The following is a 22452-nucleotide window of genomic DNA, read 5'->3' on the forward strand; positions in this document are numbered from 1 at the left end:
GGGTGAACCCCGCCTTTCGCCCGTAGTCAGCTGGGATAGGCTCCAGCTTGCCTGCAACCCTGTAGGACAGGATAAGCGGCTACAGATGATGGATGGATGGATGGATGGATGGATGGATATTATTAAGTGGATTGTTGTTAAGCCAAATATGTACTACTAGGTCAAGTGATTGTGTAAATTTCGCAAGTTGGGGATTCAAAGAAAGGAAATCTCATCTGAAAATATATTAAAAACCCATCCAATAATAATAATCTTATAATAAAGACAATTGCTTTTCCAATCATCAGTCATTCTGCTCAGACTACACAGCATGAACTCGTGCGTTGGAGGCACAACACTGCTTCAACTTCCCGACTCAACCTGTAATATTCACTTCCTCTTAGCAAATGATGACGCGCCTGAATCCTGGATTCTTATTGGTCCGAATGTGGCTTCCTGTTGGAATGTTCACTTCATTTCTGGAGAGTGCCCAAGCACCCGCTCCTGTTTCAACGACCGTAAAGAACTTTTTAAAACTAAAACTATTTAAGTTTCTTCCGTCTCTTTCTGGATCACAGTGTCAGATGGGACACGGACTGGGAGTTTTACTTTTTCTCACAGTTTCTCTTCATCTTTCATCAGCAGGTAAAGTTCAGAAACAAACTAAAGCTGTGTTGTGTAAATGTTTATTATTTACAGCAGATTATCAGCATGTAAATGATTTATGGAACAGTGCGCTCTGATAAAGTGCACTACCGCCATCTGATAGTACTCTGAATGAATGAATGAATGAATGAATGAATGAATCCTTTATTGTCACTTAGTCACAAGTAGCAGCGAAATTAGCCGTCAACCCGTCCGTATATACACATTGTGTTTTAAGTGAAGTGTTTATTTTCTGTGATTGTAGGAACTTAACTGTGTTAATCTAAACTCTGTATTTTTATCTAATCAGTAATTAGAGAAGACCTTTTTAGTTGTAACATTAGTTAATATTTTATAACTATAGTAAAACATGATGCGCGTGAATGTAATGATCAGATCAGTTTGTATAATATGTTGGTGAGTAACGACTAGGCCTGTCACGATAACAAATTTTGTTGGACGATATATTATCTCAGAAATTATTGCGATAAACGATATTATTGTTGACATCTTTTCAAGACAATTTTATGCCACTAGTAAAATAATGATCATGCAAAAATACACCCTTTCAAAGAACAGTAAACTTTTTAATTAAGTCAACTTATTCAATTCAACAGTGGAACGTCAAAAATATAAATAAATCATCTAAAGAAATAAAACAGTCAAACAAAACCACTCACAATAAATAAAATCCAATCTATGGCTCTTAAAAATTGCACTTAAGTAAATATTAACTTGGCACAGGATAATAAAGACATTCTTTTCTTCACAGGCAACATTCTGCCAATCCAGGTTCTCAAAGATCAGTACCCAGATCAACAAAACGTGCAAAGTAACAACGTATTGCCAGCTGTCATTTGGATAAAAGTAAGAACAATTAGAACGAGAACATGTAGGCAAGGGTGTAGGTTTGGTATTAACACTGGTGGGGACATAAACCCAATGCCAACCCCCAATGGCACCAACTTCAGGTCAACATTAGAGGGTCACAATATTTTACTCCATTGTGTTCCACCAAAAGAGTCTCCATCATCTCTCCAAAGACCAGAATTTTAAAGGATATGGGACATGAAACATAAAAGCACGCTATATCAGTTTCTTTCCATTAAAAATATGAATTAATTGCATCAACAAATACAAAATCATCTATTAAATTCAGCAAAATCGTTATATTCGTGATGATTATATGGCATTTCTGCTCGACTTCTGATATGCATTTTCTACAACCGGAAGAGCCGCTGTCACGTGATCATACGTCACAAAGACTTTCAGGCACAGCACAAGCGGGTAGATGAATGGAGAAGTGGATGACAAGAAAATTGATTTTATAGTCTTTAAAGTACATTGGACATCATACATTGGACATCATGGTGTATTGTGCTGCTTATTGTTGCAATAATTCCAATGGGAAATGCCCTGGAGTCAGTTTTTTTGCATTCCCCAAGGACCCGAAGCTGAGGAAAGTGTGGGCTCACTACTGCCGTAGAAAAAACTTTGCACCTACTGTTTCCCACAAACTGTGTTTGGACCATTTCACTGAGGATTCTTTCAACATTAATACTCAGGTACTGAGTGATATTAATTGCCAAGCCAAATTTAAGAGGCCGTATAGCCGGGTTCATGGAGGCAGTGATAGCGCCATAATATACAGGGCCTAACATTCCTACAACTGTAGAGACAGTCAAGAAATCCTGTAACATTAATGGACATTTAAATAAATGTTATGTTGGTAAGTTTGTTTAACTTTTCTTAATTTTCATCTCTTTCGCCAAATGGCGTAGTGTTGTTGGCTGTGTGATGGTGTTTCACCATTTTGAATGTTTTCATCTCGGACTCTGGAAGCATTGTATCTCAATCAATCTCGAAAAATATCAGCAAAAAAAAAAAACTAGCTTGCAACGGACTTTAGCTAGATCTATGATGAACTTTCAATGTATGATACAAAAATAATACTTCTTTCAACAGATCATTAGCCTTTGAGCAGAATTGTTTTTAACTTACCAGGAAGTGTTATCGAGCCGACCGCTTTCAGTTTCATGGGGATTGAATGAACTCTCACTCTCAGAATCATCTGACTCGTCAGAGTAAAGACAAGATCCATGTTCATGTGAATTTCCAGCTATTGGTTCGAACTGATAGGGTCTAACTTCACATCTCTGTGAAACATCGGGAATGTCACTGTCGATGGTGTCCATTTCGGTAACCTGTTTACATTAGATTCCCAAGCACTGGCTCCTTGGAAAGTTTTTGTTATGTCACGGGTCACGTGACCACCTAGCTCATTAACGAATCCTTGTTTTACGCTGATGTATTAAAAAAACTTGAATAATGTGATGATTTTCACATTTTTGATGACCTGCAGTGATTTAGATGGCATTTCTTATGTCCTTTATACATAATTATGCCCAGAAAAAAATCCATGTCCCATATCCTTTAACATTTGAAGTTCAGAACTGTAGTAATTCATGAATAACTAGACTGCATTTCCACAGAGAAAATGCAAAGTGAACTTGCTGAGCTGTAGCAGAACTGTTATCATGCTAGTATGCTAAAAGCTAGCTAATGCCAACATGCTAATGCCAACATGCTAACAGTTAGCATGCTAACAGTTAACATACTAACATGCTAATAGATAACATGCTAATAGATAACATGCTAACAGCTAGCATTCTAACATGCTAATGATTAACATGCTATTTGTTAAAATTCTAACACTTTAAGGCTAATATGCTGACAGCTATCATGTTAACATGCTAATGGATAGTATGTTAACTTTTAGCATGCTAACATACTGAGGGTGACATGCTAACAGTTAACATGCTAATAGTTAGCATGCTAACATGCTCAGGCGAAGTCGCTAACAGCAAACATGCGAACTCTGCATGCTACCATGCTAATCTAACATGTTAACAGCTCTCATGATAACACGCTAATGGTGAACATGCTAACAACTCGCGAGCTAACAGCAGGCATGATATCGTAATGGGTAACATGCTAACAGCTAGCATGGTAACACGTGAATGCTTATATGCTAATTGCTATCGTGTGTGCATGCAAGTATTCCTAATAAAGTGGCCATTGAGTTGAAGTTGATTTGCTGTCAAAGTCTCAAATGAGCAGATCCTTGCCAAATGCATCATCACCTATGGGGGAAGGGAGGAGTGACTCAGTCAAGCTTCCATTGATTAGCGGCAAAATGGAGAAAAAACTGGACGGATGAAAGGCGAGAGAAAGCCGAGTGCGGGTCAGAACCGATATCATGTGTGTGATGGTGATTTGGCCTGAGGTGCCGTATGAAGTTTGGTGGATGTGTGGTGAAGCGTTACTGAGCAAAACTCCATTCATGTGAATGGGGCCAAAAATCAATGGAAGCCTATGGAGGTAAAAAGAGATGCGTGAAAACCAAGGAAAAGACGAGTGCAGGTCTCAGATGAGGGGATGGATGTGTGCGGGGACTTGGCCTGAGGCATCAAGTGAAGTTTCTTGAAGTTTGGTTTCAAAAGGGTCAGATGTGAGCTGGGCAGCCCATTGAGTTTGAGTGAAGAGATTTATCAAAAAAAAAGCTCAATAAAGTGTCCAGTGATGATCTTGTCAGAATTGAATATGGGTATTCCCCTTTAAATCTCTTTTATTCAGTCAGTCAGTGTAGTTCAGTGAGAGAGAAAAAAATTGTATGTTAAAAAATCCAAAAAAGGGGAAAAAATATAGGCTATAGATTTTTATGAGCCAGCTTAGGAGCCTACTGATTTCTTATGAGGGGGGGAAAATAATAAAAATAAAAATCACAGCTGGGCTGCATAGAAAGAAACAAGACCCAGATTTCCAAGTAAAAACAGCTTTGGTTTTTCTTATTAGACATCTGAGAAGTTGTACTTCTTCCCATCAATGAGGGCATATGAGCTCTTGAAAGATGCTTTCTTGCCCTTTTCACGAGCCTTCTTAACTAAGGGCCAAAGCAGTGGCGGCTGGCCCATAGGGGGCGCTTGGGTGACACCAGAGCATGACACCCTGGTAAAATATACTAGCTGGAACGCTGTCAATGGAAAGGGATTTTCTTCAACTGTATGTGGGTATAATTCAGTTTCTGATTAAGCAGACATTTGGGAAGTGGTGCTAATATGAAGTTGACCGAATTCAGCTAATTGCACAAGCGGTGAAACAATTCCACTGCTGGTACCTACGGTATTTTTACACTTGTGTTTACTTTGCCTCACTGACTTGTGAGAAGACCAAATGGTGGATAGAGCACACTTTGTTTGTGTGGCAGAACATGTGTCAAGGATGCTTTTATGAAGAGGGTGCATATAAATCTGGGCAGGGTGTAAGTTCTGGAGGACGGGCTGTGGTGCCCTGGTAAAATAAATTGGCTGGACACTGTATTTACCTGAATAATCACGCTTGAATGTTGTAGAACTTCCTGTATTGTTTTTCACATGCGGTTACACAGGTCCAGTTAAAACAAAGTGGCTGGTAGATTTTGGAATCCACCGGACACAAAACGTTAATTTCCATGACTGTAAAGCTTTTCTTCAGGAACGGCCTATCGACTCTATGACATGGCCAACAAACAATCCTGATCTCAATTACTTTTTAATTTTCCCTGTTGGGGTGGGATCTTTTTTTTTTTTTTTTTTGAGATTGATAGCTTGGAGCTGTCAGTCAGCTGGCTGTGGGTGGGCTTTCCTGCCCAGGTTGAGTGGTCAGTTCCTGCCCAGGTTGAGTGGTCAGTTCCTGCACACATGAATCCTGCGTTGCTCAGTGTGAATGTGTTGGTGGTTTGCTCCCTCTAGGACCCTCATACTTGGCAAGTAAACTTTTTTTTTTCCCCCCACTGGAGCACCTTGTCTATGTTATTATTTAATAATTAATTTAAAGAAAGTTTTGGGTTTGGGCGGCACGGTGGTGTAGTGGTTAGCGCTGTCACCTCACAGCAAGACGGTCTGGGTTCGAGCCCCATGGCCGGCGAGGGCCTTTCTGTGCGGAGTTTGCATGTTCTCCCCGTGTCCGCGTGGGTTTCCTCTGGGTGCTCCGGTTTCCCCCACAGTCCAAAGACATGCAGGTTAGGTTAACTGGTGACTCTAAATTGAGCGTAGGTGTGAATGTGAGTGTGAATGGTTGTCTGTGTCTATGTGTCAGCCCTGTGATGACCTGGCGACTTGTCCAGGGTGAACCCCGCCTTTCGCCCGTAGTCAGCTGGGATAGGATCCAGCTCGCCTGCGACCCTGTAGAACAGGATAAAGCGGCTAGAGATAATGAGATGAGATGAGTTTTGGGTTTGCCTCCTTCCATACACAAATCCCCCGCCCCATGGCTTAAACCACTATTTTTATTCTTTTTATCAGGTTATTCATGCATTTTTTTTAAAATAAGAAAAAAAGACTATTATATCTTCAAGAATTTCACATGAATGAAAACATGTTTGTCTTTTTAATTAAAGAGTTTTTCTGGTTTGTTTATTTAAATATGATGAGTTACTAAAACTATTTAAACTTTTACAGTCACATACTCCCTGCAGTACCTCTACACTGGAGTTACAGGAGTAAATTTCCCAGAATTCACTGAAGTTGGTCTGGTGGATGGAGAGCAGTTCAGTTACTACGACAGTAACATCAGGAGGGTGATCCCAAAGGCAGAGTGGATACAGAAGGTCGACACTGATGATCCAGATTACTGGAACATACAGACACAGGTTATGCAGGGAACACAGGAGGTCTTCAAATTCAATATGGCTACAGTGATGCAGCGCTTTAATCACACTGCAGGTAAACACACACACACACACACACACACACACACACACACACACACACACACACACACTGTGCTCTCTACAGACTTATTACTTACAGGTTCTTATTGCAGCCTCTTATTCACACTCGCATTCTCTCACCTGTGGGGGATTTAGAGGAGCCAGTTGACATCAGAGGTGAGAATTTTCCACAGATTCGTGGATTTGACGTCAAAACAGGTTATTCTTGAGATCGACGCAAATCCAGTGAGATTTTTTTTGGGGGGGAGGAATTGACAGGACCTCTCGTATATCAGGCAAGCTTACCAGCTGTGACCCAGAGATTAATGTTTGCTTACAGAAATCATAGCGAGCGATTTTATAAGGAGCATTTTGATTGGCCGTCTCCCTCACTTCCGCTTGAATCAGCCAATCACAGTATGCGTACAACGAAGTTAAAATTTCCCCAGCCATATTTGTGAAGACCGGGATGATGCTTATAGCTCATAGGCAACAGTTCTATTTCGTTTCTCCTGACCGCCAGAGGCGGTGCTTTCAGCACATGGATATCCATCACACGAACGTGCAGGTCGAGTAATAGTAACAACAAAGTCACGTGTGACCTGGGTGACGTCACCCCGTGACCCCGGCATAAAAGACCGGTAAACCCAGGAAGTGACCTCTTACATCTTCTCGCGTTTGCAGGTTGCGAGTTGGATTGGAATTTGGACAAAGCGCTGTGGTAGTTTCGTTACCCGTAGGGTTGGGGCTGTGCTTACGCATCCTCCAAGAAACTGCGTTAAGTCCACCAATTCTTTTTCTCTTGTCGTATTGATTTGTTACTCCGTTAAGCTGAGTGCTCTCGCTCGGCGGAGTTAGCTGATTAGCCCTCCGGGGCGGTGTCCTCACCGCTGGAGGCCGGCTTGTTTTTTGTTCAGGTAAGCGGTTTTCATTCATCTAAATTAAAGCGGTGTTCTCGCCGCTGTTATCAGTTCTGTGGCGCACGGCGCCTATCCTTGTTAATATTATTAACTAAGGGTCGACCGATACGGGTTTTTTAATGGCCGATGCCGATACCGATTTTTTCCCATCACCATTGGCCGATGGCCGATATGGACTGCCGATTTTCTTAAGCCGATATTTTGGACCAATATGGGTAAAAAATGTTTTAAAAAACGACAAATATTCCAGGTCTCAAGTTACAAATGAACATTTATTTAACAGCAACAAATAAAATAAAAACCAAGTTGAGGTAGAACTTGTAACATTTAAACAACCTGTACAACATATTTCAAACAATTGCAAACAAATGTAAAAATAAATAAAGAATTGTGCATGATATGCATGAAAGACTGTTAGCCTTTAGTTACCCCACACATCCCTCACTGTAAATTCTCAATAATCCCAGTTTAGGAGCTGTAGGCCCCGGTCACACCGCCCGAACTTTGCTGGAGCGTTCCTGGAGCGGTGAAAAAAATTCATCACCGCTTGTAACCGTTCACCACCGTTTAACAAAAGTTGGCCCCCGTTAAAGCAACACCGTATACGCTCGGCCACCGCTGATGTTTCTCGAGGGGCCCTCCTACCGCTCCGAAAGTTTTGAGCTGCACAAAATATTGCGAGCGGTGAGGAGGGGGCAATTTTCCGCCCCGGCAAAGTTCACCCCCGCTCCACCAACGCCCAGTCAAAGTTTGGCACCGCTAGACGCAAGTTCGTGGATGCTTGGGTCCGCTAGGCCAACGCAGAAATCTTGAACGCTGGACCACCGCTGCTTCGCCAGCGTTGCCCGGGCGGCGATTAAACGTTGCACAAACTTCGGTGGAGCGGTTGTAAGCATTTTACGAGCGGACACGGGGTTGCTGGAACGGTGTCGGGCGTTGAAGCAGCTATCCATGGCGGTGATGAACTTTGGTTTGGCGTTGGTATAGAGGTGTCGGAGCGGGACCAGAATTTGGCTATAAATACAGGGAGAAATGGACCAGGAGCTCATTTGGAATCGAGCTGCCGTTGAGTTCAGACCTCATCTATATCGAATTTGCTCAAAGTTACAGTAAAACTGTATCACCATGGATGCTGAGAGACTTGCTATGATTGGTGCACTAGTCCAGCAGCAGAATCAGAACCTCCTCAGATTGCAACAAGCTGTTGACAGATTTTTTGATTTGATTTGATCATAATGTAAAATGAAGTACAAAATACATTAAAATCAGGATTACACAAGAAAGCGCAAGCACTTATTTCCATTGTGGTCCCATTAAAACACGTAAAACAGCAATGGCAACGTTATGATTTGACTTAATATTGACTCACTGTACTATGTAAATGGTGAAAATAATAATAACCACAATAATAAAATAATAATAATAATAAAAATAAATTGACTTAAATTGACTAGACTAGTAGACAATGAAAATGCATTGTATAGACTAGACTGGAATTTGATTATAAAATTTGATTTCAAAAAGTATTACTAGTACCTATGGATAACAATTATAAAGTAAAATGTTGTATATATTAATAGTAAATATTAAATGATGATTAAATAATGATAAAGATAATGTAACAGCAAATAATAACATTAAGGAAAAGACAGCAAAAACAATGAAAATAGAAATAATCTGACTGACAGCAAACAATAAACAAAAAATAAAGTAATATGAATGATAATAAAAAAGTATAAAGTAATATAAATAATAATAACAAACGTTTTTATAGATAAAAATATAATATCAACTAAACAACAGTGAAAAAAGGGGAAAAGCTATACAGACAACAGAACAGTAATAAGAATTTTAACTAGAAAAAAGAAGGAGAAGAGAGAGAAGAAGGAGAGACAGAGTTGTGTGGGTCAGACAGTGGATACTGAGAAGGCCTGAACATGGACTGTATGACAAGCTGATGGTGGAGCTTCTATCAAAAATCTATCAGAACTTGTATCAAAACGATCCGTTCAGCTCCGTAGTCACAAGCGGTGCCGCTAAACCAACTTTATACCCCCGCCGAGCCAAAGCCCGCATGCGCAGAACGCCGCTATACCAACGCTCGCGTCACCGCTAAACCAACGCTAAAGCAACGCCGGCTTCAGTGGTGCACCGCTAAGCCAACGCCCGTGTTTTCGATTTTTTTCCCATTTTGTGCGCGGTGACGAGCGTTGTCGAAATTCGGCCCCCCCTCCCTACTGTTCAAGGAACGCTCCAGCAAAGTTGGGGCGGTGTGACCGGGGCTGTAGATTATAATGGAGGAAGCAGAGGCGTTCAGCATGTTCCCCTGTCAGTCTGGACCTATTCTTCTTTCACTCTAAAATTTATTCTAGAGTGCTCTAGTATAAAGACATCTGGTTACCATGGCTCCGCCCCCACTCTGATCTCTCTTTATTGTTCTATTTTCATCTCTCTCTCTCTCTCTCTCTCTCACACACACACACACAAACGTGTCCGCTGAGCTGCTTTACCGGTGTTCGCAGAGTTAAACTCCTTCAAACGCCGAATTGACAGTGACTGAAGTACGCTGACTTCACTTAAACCTTAAACTGCGGTTGATAACAGCATACTCTAACGTTTCAGGTTATGCGTCTTCACTTTGCCATAACTGGCGACGGCGAAAAAGGATGCCTACATTTTCCCAAGGCCAATATCAAACTTCTATGAGTTGTAGGCTACAATGTTCCAACATGATGACAGTCTTCCATTATTTTTTTCTCGCAGTGTTTTTCTCGCAAGGCTTGGATGCCGGTCTGTAAATGACGCGCGCGGGGGGCGGGGGGGGGGGGGTGCGCGGATCGGCCAAACCACATGCGAATCGGCCAATGCCGATACACTTAAAAAACACAAATATCGGACCGATACATCGGCCGGCCGATGTATCGGTCGACCCTCATTATTAACCACCTTGTTTTGTGTAGCCTTGCCCCGGCCTGCTCACGGGCCGGCTGTCTTGTGTGTTGTATCCGTATTGTTTGTTACTCCGTTAAGCTGAGTGCTCTCGCTCGGTGGAGTTAGCTGATTAGCCCTCCGAGGCGGTGTTCTCGCTGCTGGAGGCCGGCTTGCTTTCATTCAGGTAAGCGGTTTTCATTCATTTAAGTTAAAGCGGTGTTTCTCGTCGCTGTTTATCAGTTCTGCGGCGCACGGCGCCTATCCTTGTTAATATTATCGACCGCCTTATTTTGTGTAGCCTTGTCTCCGGCCTGCTCACGGGCCGGCTGTCTGGTGTGTTGTATTCGTATTGGTTGTTACTCCGTTAAGCTGAGTGCTCTCGCTCGGTGGAGTTAGCTGATTAGCCCTCCGAGGCGGTGTTCTCGCCGCTGGAGGCCGGCTTGTTGTCGCTCAGGTAAGCGGTTTTCATTAAAGCGGTGTTTCTCGCCGCTGTTTATCAGTTCTGTGGCGCACGGCGCCTATCCTTGTTAATATTCCCGACCACGGGTGTGTTCGCCCGGTCGTTTTCATTGCCGCCTGATTGTGGGATACTTACCGGGGTGTTCTCGCCCTATTTAAGTTCCCTTCTGCCAGCCAGGTGTCATGGACCTATTCTCTCGCTGCGCCAACTGCCGGGCCCCCCTCGAGCCGGAGGACGGCCACCGCGAGTGCCCCTCGTGCCTGGGTATTGATCACCTGCGGCAGGGGCTGACGGACATGGCCTGCGCAGACTGCATGTGCCTGAGTGTGGCTGCGCGGACCGCCAGGCTGGCTCGGCTGGATCCTCCGTCTGACATCCCCCGGGCCTCGGGGGGACAGGACATGGTGTCGGCTGCAGCAGCGGGGCCCAGCAAGCGCCGTGGGGCTCCCCCACATGTCTCCGCTTCTAAGGCGAAAAAGAAGCGCTCGGGCGATTTGGCCCAGAAGGTGGTGGTGATGTCCACCGAGCTGGAGGAGATGAAGGCCCTGCTGGCGAATCTCCAGCCTCCGCCACAGGGCAACAGTGTTCCCGCAGCCACCCCTTCTGCCTGGCAGCCCGACCGTTCACCATCACCACCGCTTCTGTCACCGGCCGTTGATGCACGCGGCCTGGATGAACTGTCGATCCGGGCTTCGGAGAGCTTTGACTGCGGTGGGTCCGATGGTCACGACTCCACCTCTCCGGCCGGTTCCCAGGCCACCAGCCATGGCACTGTGGCAGCGTCGGAAGGCGGATGCTCATCCATCCAGCCAACGCTGAGGGCTGCATTGGCCCGTCTGGGGTTGGACACGCCCCGGTGGCCCAGCATCAGAGCGCTTTCTTCAGAGGTTCCGCATAGCCTTCCTCGTTGTCTGTTTCGGCCTCATACATCGAGGAGTTACAGAGGTGTTGGGCGGACCTTAGATGCCTTCCCACCTCCCTAGTGACTGCAGGGCCCTGGCGGCAATGCAGGACGCCCCTACCTACGGCCTCCAGCAGATGCCCAACACTGAGAGGCGGTTTTCATTTATTTAAATTAAAGCGGTGTTTCTCGCCACTGTTTATCAGTTCCGTAGCGCATGGCGCCATCCTTGTTAATATTCCCGACCATGGGTGTGTTCGCCCGGTCGTTTATTTTTTATTTCCGCCTGATAGTTTATTTTGGGCTACTTACTTGGGGCGTTCTCGCCCTATTTAAGTTCCCTTCTGCCAGCCAGGTGTCATGGACCCCCAGATGCTGGAGGGAACGAGCGCGGCATCACGGGAGCTGTGTGACGCGGCTCCAGGCCTTTGCCTACTCGTCGCGGGAACTGGGCCGGCTGATGTCGTATCTCACCCTCGGCCGCCAGCAGATATGGCGGGCACAGTCCCCTCTGGCCGAGCCCGACCGGCGCGTGCTGCACTCTCTCCCTGTTGTCCCCGGGGAGCTGTTTGGCGAAGCCGCTCAGCAAGCCCGGGATCGGAGTGCCCAGGTCATCTAGGCGTAACAGCAGTTCGCTGGCCCCCGCCAGGCCCACCACCATGGCAATGCTGCCCAGTCCTTCAGGGGGCCCACACCGACTCTGTCTCAGCCACGCACCCGCCAGGAGACCAGACGGGTTGATGACTTTCGTCGCCCCACCACCTCCCGGACCCGCGGTGCCGCCCCCTACACCCAGTCCGCTCCTCGTCACCCCCATGGTGACCGACGGGGGCACTCTGGACGGCGCTGACATCAGCGCGCCGGCGGTCGGCCGCTTTCCAGCGAACAGCTCCAAAGCTGGAGAGCGTTGACCCCTGGGTGCTGGTGACCCTCACCGAGGGTTACCGCATCCAGTTCTGCCGTCGTCCACCACGTTTCATGGGGTCAAACACACCACCGTGAGCCATCCGGGGAAGTCCCTCGTCCTCCGGCAGGAAATCGCCACCCTCCTGGAGAAAGGAGCAGTCTCTCCCGTCGACAGGCAGAGACAGCAAGGTGGGTTCTACTCCAGGTATTTTCTGGTTCCAAAGAAGGACGGCGGTATCCGCCCGATCCTCGACCTGAGGTCCCTCAATTCCCACTTGAGGACCATGAGATTCCGCATGCTGCGTACAGTGGATGTCTTACACCACATCCAGGCGGGCGACTGGTTTGTCACCTTCGACCTGAAAGACGCCTACTTCCATGCTCCCATTGTGCCACACCACAGGCAGTTCCTGCGGTTTGCCTTCAAGGGCCAGGCTTTCGAGTTCAATGTTCTGCCCTTTGGGATATCGCTGGCACCCCGTGTGTTCACCGGGTGTGCGGCAGCGGCATCGGCACCACTTCAGGCAAGGGGTTTGCGTGTCCTGCCTTACCTGGACGACTGGCTCGTCTGTTCACGGTCAGCAGCTCAGGCCCGCACCGACATCGCGACTGTGCTCTCGCATGTCGTAGAGCTGGGGCTCAGGGTGAATTACAAGAAGAGCTCGCTGGTGCCCAGCCAGGAGACGACTTTCTGGGGCATGCACCTGGATTCGAGGTGGTTGATGGTAACTCCCTCCCAGACCAGGATCCACAACATCCGCCTACTGCTTGGCCGCTTCGGACGGGGTAGGTCACTCGCCCTGAAGACCTTTCAGCGCCTGCTGGGCATGCTTACGGCAGCCTCCTCTCTGGTCCCGCTGGGACTCCTGGACTTACGCCGCTTCAGAGGTGGTTCAACGGTCTCCACCTCCACCCAGTGCTGCACAGGCTCGTGAAGACGACGGATACTTTTTTCAGGCTCCTCCGTCCATGGAGGAGGGCTTACCTTTCGTGGGGTGTTCCGCCGGCGGCTATCCCCTCCCGGAGGGAGGTCATCACCACGGATGCTCCCCTGGGAAGCTGGGGTGCAGTCTGGCAATGCCGGACCATCAGAGGCTACTGGAGTCCAGGGCAGCGACAGCAGCACATCAACGTGCTGGAGCTACGGACTGTGTTCCTCGGCCTACAGCACTTCCTCCCAGGCCTGACCGGCAGACACATTCTGGTGCGGACGGACAACGCTACGGTAGTGTACTACATCAACCACCAGGGAGGCACAAAGTCCCTCCAGTGCTTGGAAGTGGCTGGCCAACTTCTGCGGTGGGCCCATCGACATCTCTTGAGCCTGCGTGCCATGTACTTGCCAGGCACTGCCAACAGGGCAGCGGATCTGCTGTCCCGCCAGGACCCCGATCCCGGGGAATGGAGACTCAACCCAGCGGTGGTTCTCGCCATCTGGGAACGTTTTGGCAGGGCAGAGGTGGACCTCTTCGCCTGCCAGGAGTCGACACACTGCCCTCTGTGGTTCAGCCTCCACGGCCCCAGTCCCCTGGGCCAGGATGCGCTGGCGCATGCTTGGGCGAGGCAACTGCTGTATGCCTCCCCCCTCTGCTGCTGATCGTGCCAACCCTACACAGGGTTGCGATGGACCACCACGGGCTGCTGCTTGTCGCCCCCCCGGTGGCCGGGCCGAGTGTGGTTCCCAAGTTGCTGCAACTTCTGAACGGCGACCCCTGGTGCCTGCCAGTGAGGACGGACCTGCTATCACAGCTGGGAGGGCAGATCTGGCACCCGGATCCAGCCCGTCTGCAGCTCTGGGTATGGCCGCTGAAGGGCCGGACCCCCTGCGAGGTCCTTGTGAGCCGGCAGTGGTCAACACCATTGCAAGCTCTCGGGCACCCCCCACCAATGCCCTCTATGCCAACAGATGGAGGCTTTTCTCCAACTGGTGCTTAACTCGGGGGGAGGGGCCTACATGCTGCCCCCTGCCGACCATTCGACTGTTCCGCCAGTCTCTGCTTTGATAAGGGTCTTACCCCTGCCACCATCAAGGTCTATGCAGCTGCCATCTCTGCTCAGCATGCCAGAGTTGGGGGAAGGACCGTGGGGTCCCACCCCTTGGTGGCACGTTTCTTGAAGGGTGCTCTCCGGTTGAGACCCCCCCGACGGAGCCGGGTACCCACATGGGACCTTCACTCGGTGCTGCAGGCTCTCTGCGACGCACCGTTTGAGCCCCTGCTCACGGTAGACATTTCATGGCTCTCCCTGAAGACTGCTTTTCTTCTGGCCATTACATCGACGAGGCGCATCGGGGAATTACACGCGCTGTCAGTCAGTGGGGAGTGCCTGCAGTGGCACTCCGGCGACAGTGGGGTCACTCTGTGGCCTAACCCCTCTTTCCTCCCGAAGACCCTCTCTACTACCTTCGTCAACCAGCTCCTTAGCCTTGCGGCGTTCGAGGCGGGCCATGGTGAGAGGTCGGAACTTTTGTGCCCAGTTCGCACCCTCAGGGTGTACGTATCCCGTACAGAGGGCTTCCGTAGGAGTGACGCCCTGTTTCTGTGCCACACAGGGCCGAGGAGGGGTCTGGCGCTCTCTAAGCAGAGGCTATCCAAGTGGATAGTCGAGGCCATATTACATGCCTACAGGCACAGTGGCTCCCCGATTCCTCCGGCTGTCAGGGCGCACTCTGCACGGGGTGTGGTGGCCTCATGGGCATCACTGAAGGGCGTGCCCCTTTCAGACATATGCAGCGCGGCCTCCTGGGCTTCCAGCTGCACCTTCACCAGGTTTTACCGTCTTAATGTCGTCCCACATAATCCTGTGGCGACGGCCGTCATTCAGGGCCCGTCGCAGCAGCACTGAGTACGGGTAGGTACTCCTCATGACCTGGTTGGTATTAGTCATCCATGTGCTGAAAGCACCACCTCTGGCGGTCAGGAGAAACGAAATAGAATGAGGGTTATGTATATAACCGCGGTTCTATGAGTTTCGGATGACCGCCAGAGCTTGGCAGTCACTCGGAGTGTACACGAGAAGATTTGCCAAGAGGTCACTTCCTGGGTTTACCGGTCTTTTATGCCGGGGTCACGGGGTGACGTCACCCAGGTCACACGTGACTTTGTTGTTACTATTACTCGACCTGCACGTTCGTGTGATGGATATCCATGTGCTGAAAGCACCGCCTCTGGCGGTCATCCGAAACTCATAGAACCGCGGTTATATACATAACCCTTGTTTTAATTTTATGCACGATTGAAACTTTTATATGTTAAAAAACCCTCTGCAATTTTCTTCTGGTCCCAAGAAGTATTGTTAATAAGTACTAATTAAAATAAGTTAGCACGGATTGTGGCAAATTTCTGTTCGGCTATTTTTGTGACCACTCGGCGCGTGATGTCATTTAAGCCAAACAAACCGCTTGCGTTGAGTCCACTTCTGTTTACTTACATTGCCGTTCGGGTTGAGTGCAGACGTGCGTTCAGGAATTTCCAAAGAAAAACCCCCACGCCTTATTGTTGTGCAGTGAACTGTAACAACGGGACCAGTTCAGGAAGAAGTTTTTACCTTTTTCCGAGAGGAGAAGAGGCAGAGCGAGAGGGTTGCCTTTTTCCGAAAAAGGAGAAGAGGCAGAGCGAGTGGGTTGTGCGCATGAAGCCAGAGAGTTGTTTTTTTCCGGAAGAGGCGGAGCGAGTGGATTGTGCGCGTGAAACAAAATCAAGTAGTCAAAGAAGAAACGGAGCAGCAACGTTCAAGCAAAAAGGAGAAGATTGGAGGGAAACATTTTTACTTTTGCTTGCAATTGACAAGTCGAGAATCCTGAGGGATCCTGTACAATCATTGTGGAAATGAGACAAAGGGATATTTCCTCGCTCAGAGTCGGCTGTAAATAGTATAATGCCGCGGATGGCAGGCTAATGTGGCCTACCGGCGCGCTGTCCAGTAATCGTTCCCTATATCCACTAGGGAGGGCGGCTTAATTATTCTTCAAAACGGCTCTTGTTTAGTATTACGACGAAAGTAGGAATTTATCATAACTACCTGGATAAATCGTTTGGGCGCGAGTCTTGTTGAGGTCCGGGGTCACCGCGATCAGAGTCGGCCGAGTCGCTGTCGGATTCCGAGGCCGCACGGTCAAACCAGTGAGCCACGTTCACCGATTGCTTCGCAACGGCCATAGGTTCATACAGATATGGTTTCACCTGTCGATATTCAATTTGGAGAGTTCCTGCTTCAAAATCGCGATCGCTTTCAGACATTTTACACAACCTCTCACGACCAGAGTCCGTACACGTGTGCTCGGTTCGCAGGTAAACCCAGAGCTGCTCCCAGTCTGTTTGGCGTAAATGACGTCACGGCGACGGGCCCCTGGCGGTGAAAGTGCGCATAAATGAGATGTAAACAAACCTTCGGAAATTGGGCAAAACAGTATTTTAACCGTTTTATTCAATTTTAGGGTGCAAATTAGACACCAGGAATATTGAATTTGCTTTTTGGGGCGTTCTTCTAGACAAAGTTGATATTCTACATTTCATCTCCGACCGTTGCCTATGACCTTTAAGTGACGAGTAAATGCAGTTTGCTCTCTGACCTCGTTTTGTCTTTATCGTGAATCCGCAAACAAGTACAGAACAATGCTGAGGTGCAAAATAAAGTGTTTTATTCGTAATGTTTCTGTAATACTATAATGGGCTTTGTCCCAATCTGCATACTATCATACTGAATAGTCTGTCAGGACATTCGTGTTATTTAGGGAAGCTCTTTAGTGTGCATTCTGTAGTTTGTGTCGCAGCCTAAAATGATCTGAATGTGTCCAGCTTTGCACTCAGATCTGTGAGATTAATCAGTGTAATACAGGACACAAGCACACACTGAAAATGCTGTTTTGCAAGTTGACTGCAATAGAATTTTTCTACTAGAAAGGATGAAATAAATGATGAGGAGAAAAGAAAGAGTAGAAAAATGTAGTGTAATGGTTTGAGTAGTGAATGGTTTTCATTTAACGTGTGTGTGTGTGCATGCAGGAGTTCACACAGTGCAGGAGATGGTCGGCTGTGAGCTGGATGATGACGGCAGCACTAGAGGATACAGTCAGTTCGGTTATGATGGAGAAGATTTCATCAGTTTTGATCTGAAAACTCTCACCTGGATCGCTTCAACGCCTCAAGCTGTGATCACCAGGAACAAGTGGAATAATGATCCTGGTGACACTGTGGGCCTGAAGAACTACCTGGAGAACATCTGCATCGAGTGGTTAAAGAAGTACGTGTCTTACGGCAGAGAGACTCTGGAGAGGAAAGGTAAAGTGTGTGATCTGTTACCGTAATACACACACACACACACTCCTGTGATTTTCATGTTTAAATCTCCATGAACAATGACTTTATTTATAAACTCCACATTTACAGATTGTGCGTTTAAATATAAATATATTTTTCTGTCCAACACTAAACCGTCTTTCACGTCTTTGTCGACAAAAACGTTGATCACATGATGAGTAACATTTAATTTGACTGTGAGGGAAAATCCTGTTCCACTTCTGTCTCAATAGTTTTGTGTAAAACGAGTTTTTCTCGTGTTCTTTACAGACTTTTACACATTTTCTGTCCTCGCTCCCCACTGTAAGATCAGAGTACGCTGCTGTGAGTTTTCTCTCTCACACACACAAAACCCCTTTTCCCCTTCAACACAAATGAAACCTGAGAGAATCCAGATACGAATCGGGAATGATTGACAGGTGTGAGGCTCTGGAAGCTCCGCCCCCTTCCCTCCATGTCCCATGAGTGTGTGTTGATTTTTCTGACTGAACGATGCGGCACTTCGACGTCTCTCTCAGTAAATGAGGAACGTTTTGAGTTCATTAAAGTGAAATAAACTCTATCGGTATGTGTTTGACTCACAGAGACGCCACACAACTTTACTAACGATTAGAGCTCATTATATTTATTAAGGAAGACACGAAAAACATTAAAGCAAAAAAAGGGACGTTTTTCGTCAAATATGAAGAAAGAAAGTAAACATTTGTGTTGAAAACTTTCCTCCTTTCCTGCAGAAACCGTTCTATTGTTTCCATCTTCACTAAAACACACAGACTGGTGTTAAGGACGACACTGAAAACATCCTCACCGGGGATACAAACTTTTCCTCATCAGGGTCACATGAGGCGTTTTATAAACGAAGGGAAAAAGAAGAATGCTGTAATATTTGTGTCTGTGTGTCTCTGCAGTTCGTCCCGAGGCGTCAGTGTTCCACAAATACTCTCCTTCTCCAGAGGTGGTGTGTCACGCTACAGGTTTCTTCCCCAAAGCAGTGATGATCACCTGGCAGAAGGACGGAGAGGACCTGATTGAGGACGTGGAGCTCACAGAGACGTTACCCAACCAGGATGGAAGCTTCCAGAAGAGGAGCATTCTGAAAGTCCCAGCTGAGGAGCTGCAGAAACACAAATACACCTGCGTGGTTCAGCACAGCAGCTTGGAGATGGAGTTAGAGCGAGAAGTACCGAAAGGTCCGAATAAAACTCCAGATTTACAGAGTGAAAGCTGATTTACTGCTGCAGAGAATAAAGACTCTGTGTTCATTTATCAGATGGAGAATCAGATGGAGGGCAGATTGGAGTCGTCATTGGTGTCGTCGTGGCCGTCGTCGCTCTCGTCGCTGCTGTTGTCGCTGCTGTTGTCTTCTGGAAGAAGAGGAACTCTGGTGAGAGGAGGAAGGAGGCAGATGTGAAGTTTTCAGAGAACAGATTTACACTTTCTCATTCTGAGAGGATTTGATGAATATTTTGCATATTTTTAATCTTCATTAATAAATTAGACGAGACAATAAACTGATATGAACTCATTATCTCATGAAGCCAAACACAGCACTGAGATTTTATAATAACTGTCTGTCCATCATCTGTGTTTCAGGATTCAGACCTGTTCCCCCCAAACCCTGTAAGTGAACCTTTATGATCCATAAATGATGTTTAAAACCACTACATTATTTATTAGCAGTGTTTAGTTCACTTTGTGATGGATTTGAATGTTTTACAACCTCTGAAGAAGTTTTGCCTCCAACAACTCTTAAACTGTGGCTGTGTGTCTTCCTGCTGGAGTGAGAGAGTAAGACATGATGATGTTTACAGTGTAATATGGAATAAAAATGTGTGTGTGGAGTGAAAATCCAGCAAAAAAGCCTGAGCTCACATTAAATCTCAGATCAGAGCTGATCCTGTTTCTGTCTGTGTTTTTTTTTCTAGGGGAGAGGAGGAGATGGAGATGAGGAACACACACACACACACACACACACACACACACACACACACACACGTTACTCCAGTGGGTAATCTGCTCTCGGTGTGGGATTTTCTCCCTGTGTTTCGATGGACGGCTTTTTATTGTGAATCTGTTATTGCTGTAAAATGGAATTATTAGATTGTTAGTTTTTTTTTTTCCTCCTTCTCGGGGTGTCGCTGTGTTTGAGGAATGTATATAAGCTTCTGTCCTCTGTACATTTTATCACTTTTTTTTGAACTTCCTTTAACAGGTGCAGTCATACAGTATATCACAACCAATCATTTTCAACATAAATTTAAGTGCTACGGGTACAAGTCTTAATGGGGTTAACTGTCCATGGATGGAAAAAAAGGGGGAACCCCCCTGCGGATCATATCAAATGAAACTGTAATGCAGTGGGGGTCCAGTTGTTTAGGAATACCTGTTTTCAGTTGTAATACTGCAGTCATGTATTCCATATTGTACAGATGTTGAATTCGGTCCCTCCATTGTTATTGTGGCTTCAGCCAGGAGGCTGTTATTACTTTATTTGCAATTAGACAAAAGATTCTTAGCAATTTTATATTGACTATGATATTTGTATGATTTTTTTTTCCTCTTATGAACACTTTTGCTCTCTAAATTGAAGGATTAACTATCATTTATCTCAAAGTATTCTTTTACATGTCTCAGATCCTCTACTGTTTGTTTCAGTACACTGAAAAAAAAATGTCTTGTAGAATTTACTTAAATGTGAGTGCAAATTGTTACAAGGATTTTTTAAAGTAAATTTTAATGCTGTAATATCAAGTAAAATGTTCTTACTACTCACCTTAACATGCGTAAAGATATTAAGTAAATGTTATTTTCATATAGGAAAATCACTGTCATCAAAATATTAAGTAAATGTTACGTTTGTATTATTTCTGTTATATGAAAAGTAAATTACTTTGTTTGAAAATTTGAATTCATAAACAAAGTTGTTTTACTTACTGTAATTATGGAAACGTTGCTTATTTGTATCACAAACCAAACCATTAAAATATAATGCAGTTAAACTGTTTGTCAGCTTTTAACCTTAAACCTTAGGCCACTGAACGTTGGGGGAGGCAGCTCAAAACAAAATGTTGGGAGGCACTCAACTGTTAAAGCAGGTGAGACTGTACAGTAGTTGCCATGGTGATGATATTTAAGACAGCAATTTCAGCTTTAACGCTTGCACTTTGGGGGACAGCTTAATCCCATCCAGCTCAAGGAAATATTTCTGAAACCCCTCAAAAGTGTAGCGCAGTGCAGTGCTGGGGGGTCTGTAAGGTTGAGGGTATAAATCAGTCCCATAAGCAGTGTGCAAGCTTTAGCAGTGCTGCCGCATCCTTGTAACATCTCCTTGCCTTCAAGAAGGATGGATATATCCACTGGATCCTCTCCATCAGCACCGTGGACAACCAGGATCTTGAGGATGTGTTGAGAGGCATCACTGCGGCAGTCCTCCTGCGTACAAGATACGAGAAAAAAAAAAAGAATTCTGTTAAGGAACAAAACAGAATTTCTTCAATCATTTGTAGTGACTTAATTACCAGAGCAGAATGAACAAATATGTTCTAAAATGATCAGTAAACATGGCTTCGATTACGCGCCTGCGTTAGTAAAACAATTGTAGAACAAGCACAAGATGGCTGCACTCCACTCCACTGATTGTAGCACCCAAATGAATGTTGCTTTCAGCCCTAAATCATGTGCCTCTGCACTCGGGCCGTCCCCGACTCAGACTTTTGTTGGTCAAATTGGATTTAGCTGTTCAATACAAATATTCAACTATTTGCTTCTCACTTGTACGTTTTATGTGTACACCGGCAAAGCATTTTTTACAGAACAAATGCCAGAGAGTAAACCATATTAAGCTGATTGTGAGCTGTAAACTCAACACTTCTAAGCAGAAGGCTGGGACAACATAACGTACTGGAAGGATTTTAATCATGCTTTATCTGGCAACCTTCAAAAGGGTCCTCTTCTTTCTCACCAACGTACAAAATGAGGCTGCGGATAACAGTTTAATATAATGTTAATACTGAACCCTTATTCATAAACAATGAAATGTCACAGGAAAACAAAAGCGCATACGTGTGGAGGAGTCAGGCCCGGCGCCAGGAACAGTTTACTAAGGGGGCAATTAGAAATCGCAAGGGGGCAAATATTTTTCATATAGTGTGTAGTAGTGATGGCGTTCTGACAACGTGTTTCAAACAATTAACTGCGCCAACCACAAAACCACGGCCCCGAAGGTTGCTTTAGTCCGGGAAAATCATGTGGCATATTACCAGGGCAGTTGCGCTTTATCAGCCCCCGTGCCCACCTGTTACCCCTCCCCTCCAGTTTTCTCACAGACACGCGGTACAACCAGAAAGATGCCAAACATAAAACAACACTCACAAACCTACAGGCAAGTCCTTTACATTTAAAATACATACAAATAGCTCCGCGGCATGAAAACAAAACGTCAATGCAAGTCTAAGGTACTTGGCTCGGCGGCCAAAATCATAATTTAAAAAAATCAACAGGCCCCGCGGCTGCACCAGTAATGGCCTTCTTGACTCGCACCGAGTCAACGCTAACCACTTAATCCGCCACCCCAGCTTAGGCGTGTAGGGGACAAAATAAACACTCTGAAGTGATGAATTTTCACCCCCGCTGCATGGGGGGTGCACTGTAAAAAAATATTTGTT

At 46.1% G+C, this 22452-nt stretch overlaps 1 protein-coding gene across 4 annotated transcripts in view; it reads left to right on the forward strand.

Moving 5' to 3' along the window:
• Positions 1–443: 443 nt before the first annotated feature.
• LOC132872764 (class I histocompatibility antigen, F10 alpha chain-like) overlaps positions 444–22452 on the forward strand; it is a 318444-nt gene continuing 296435 nt past the window's right edge. For 2 of the 4 annotated variants that reach the window (XM_060907821.1, XM_060907825.1), the window contains exon 1: positions 451–624. In XM_060907821.1, coding sequence (XP_060763804.1) covers positions 564–624 — 61 coding nt within the window. In that variant the 5' untranslated portion in view covers positions 451–563. Of the gene's footprint in view, positions 625–6122; positions 6387–17494; positions 17771–18696; positions 18979–19058; positions 19173–19381; positions 19409–19713; positions 20589–22452 lie in introns of those variants that run through there. The other 2 variants (XM_060907824.1, XM_060907820.1) reach the window with 2 other exon arrangements.

The sequence above is a fragment of the Neoarius graeffei genome, chromosome 24, assembly GCF_027579695.1.
Source record: "Neoarius graeffei isolate fNeoGra1 chromosome 24, fNeoGra1.pri, whole genome shotgun sequence".
In the NCBI taxonomy this organism is placed as follows: domain Eukaryota; kingdom Metazoa; phylum Chordata; class Actinopteri; order Siluriformes; family Ariidae; genus Neoarius; species Neoarius graeffei.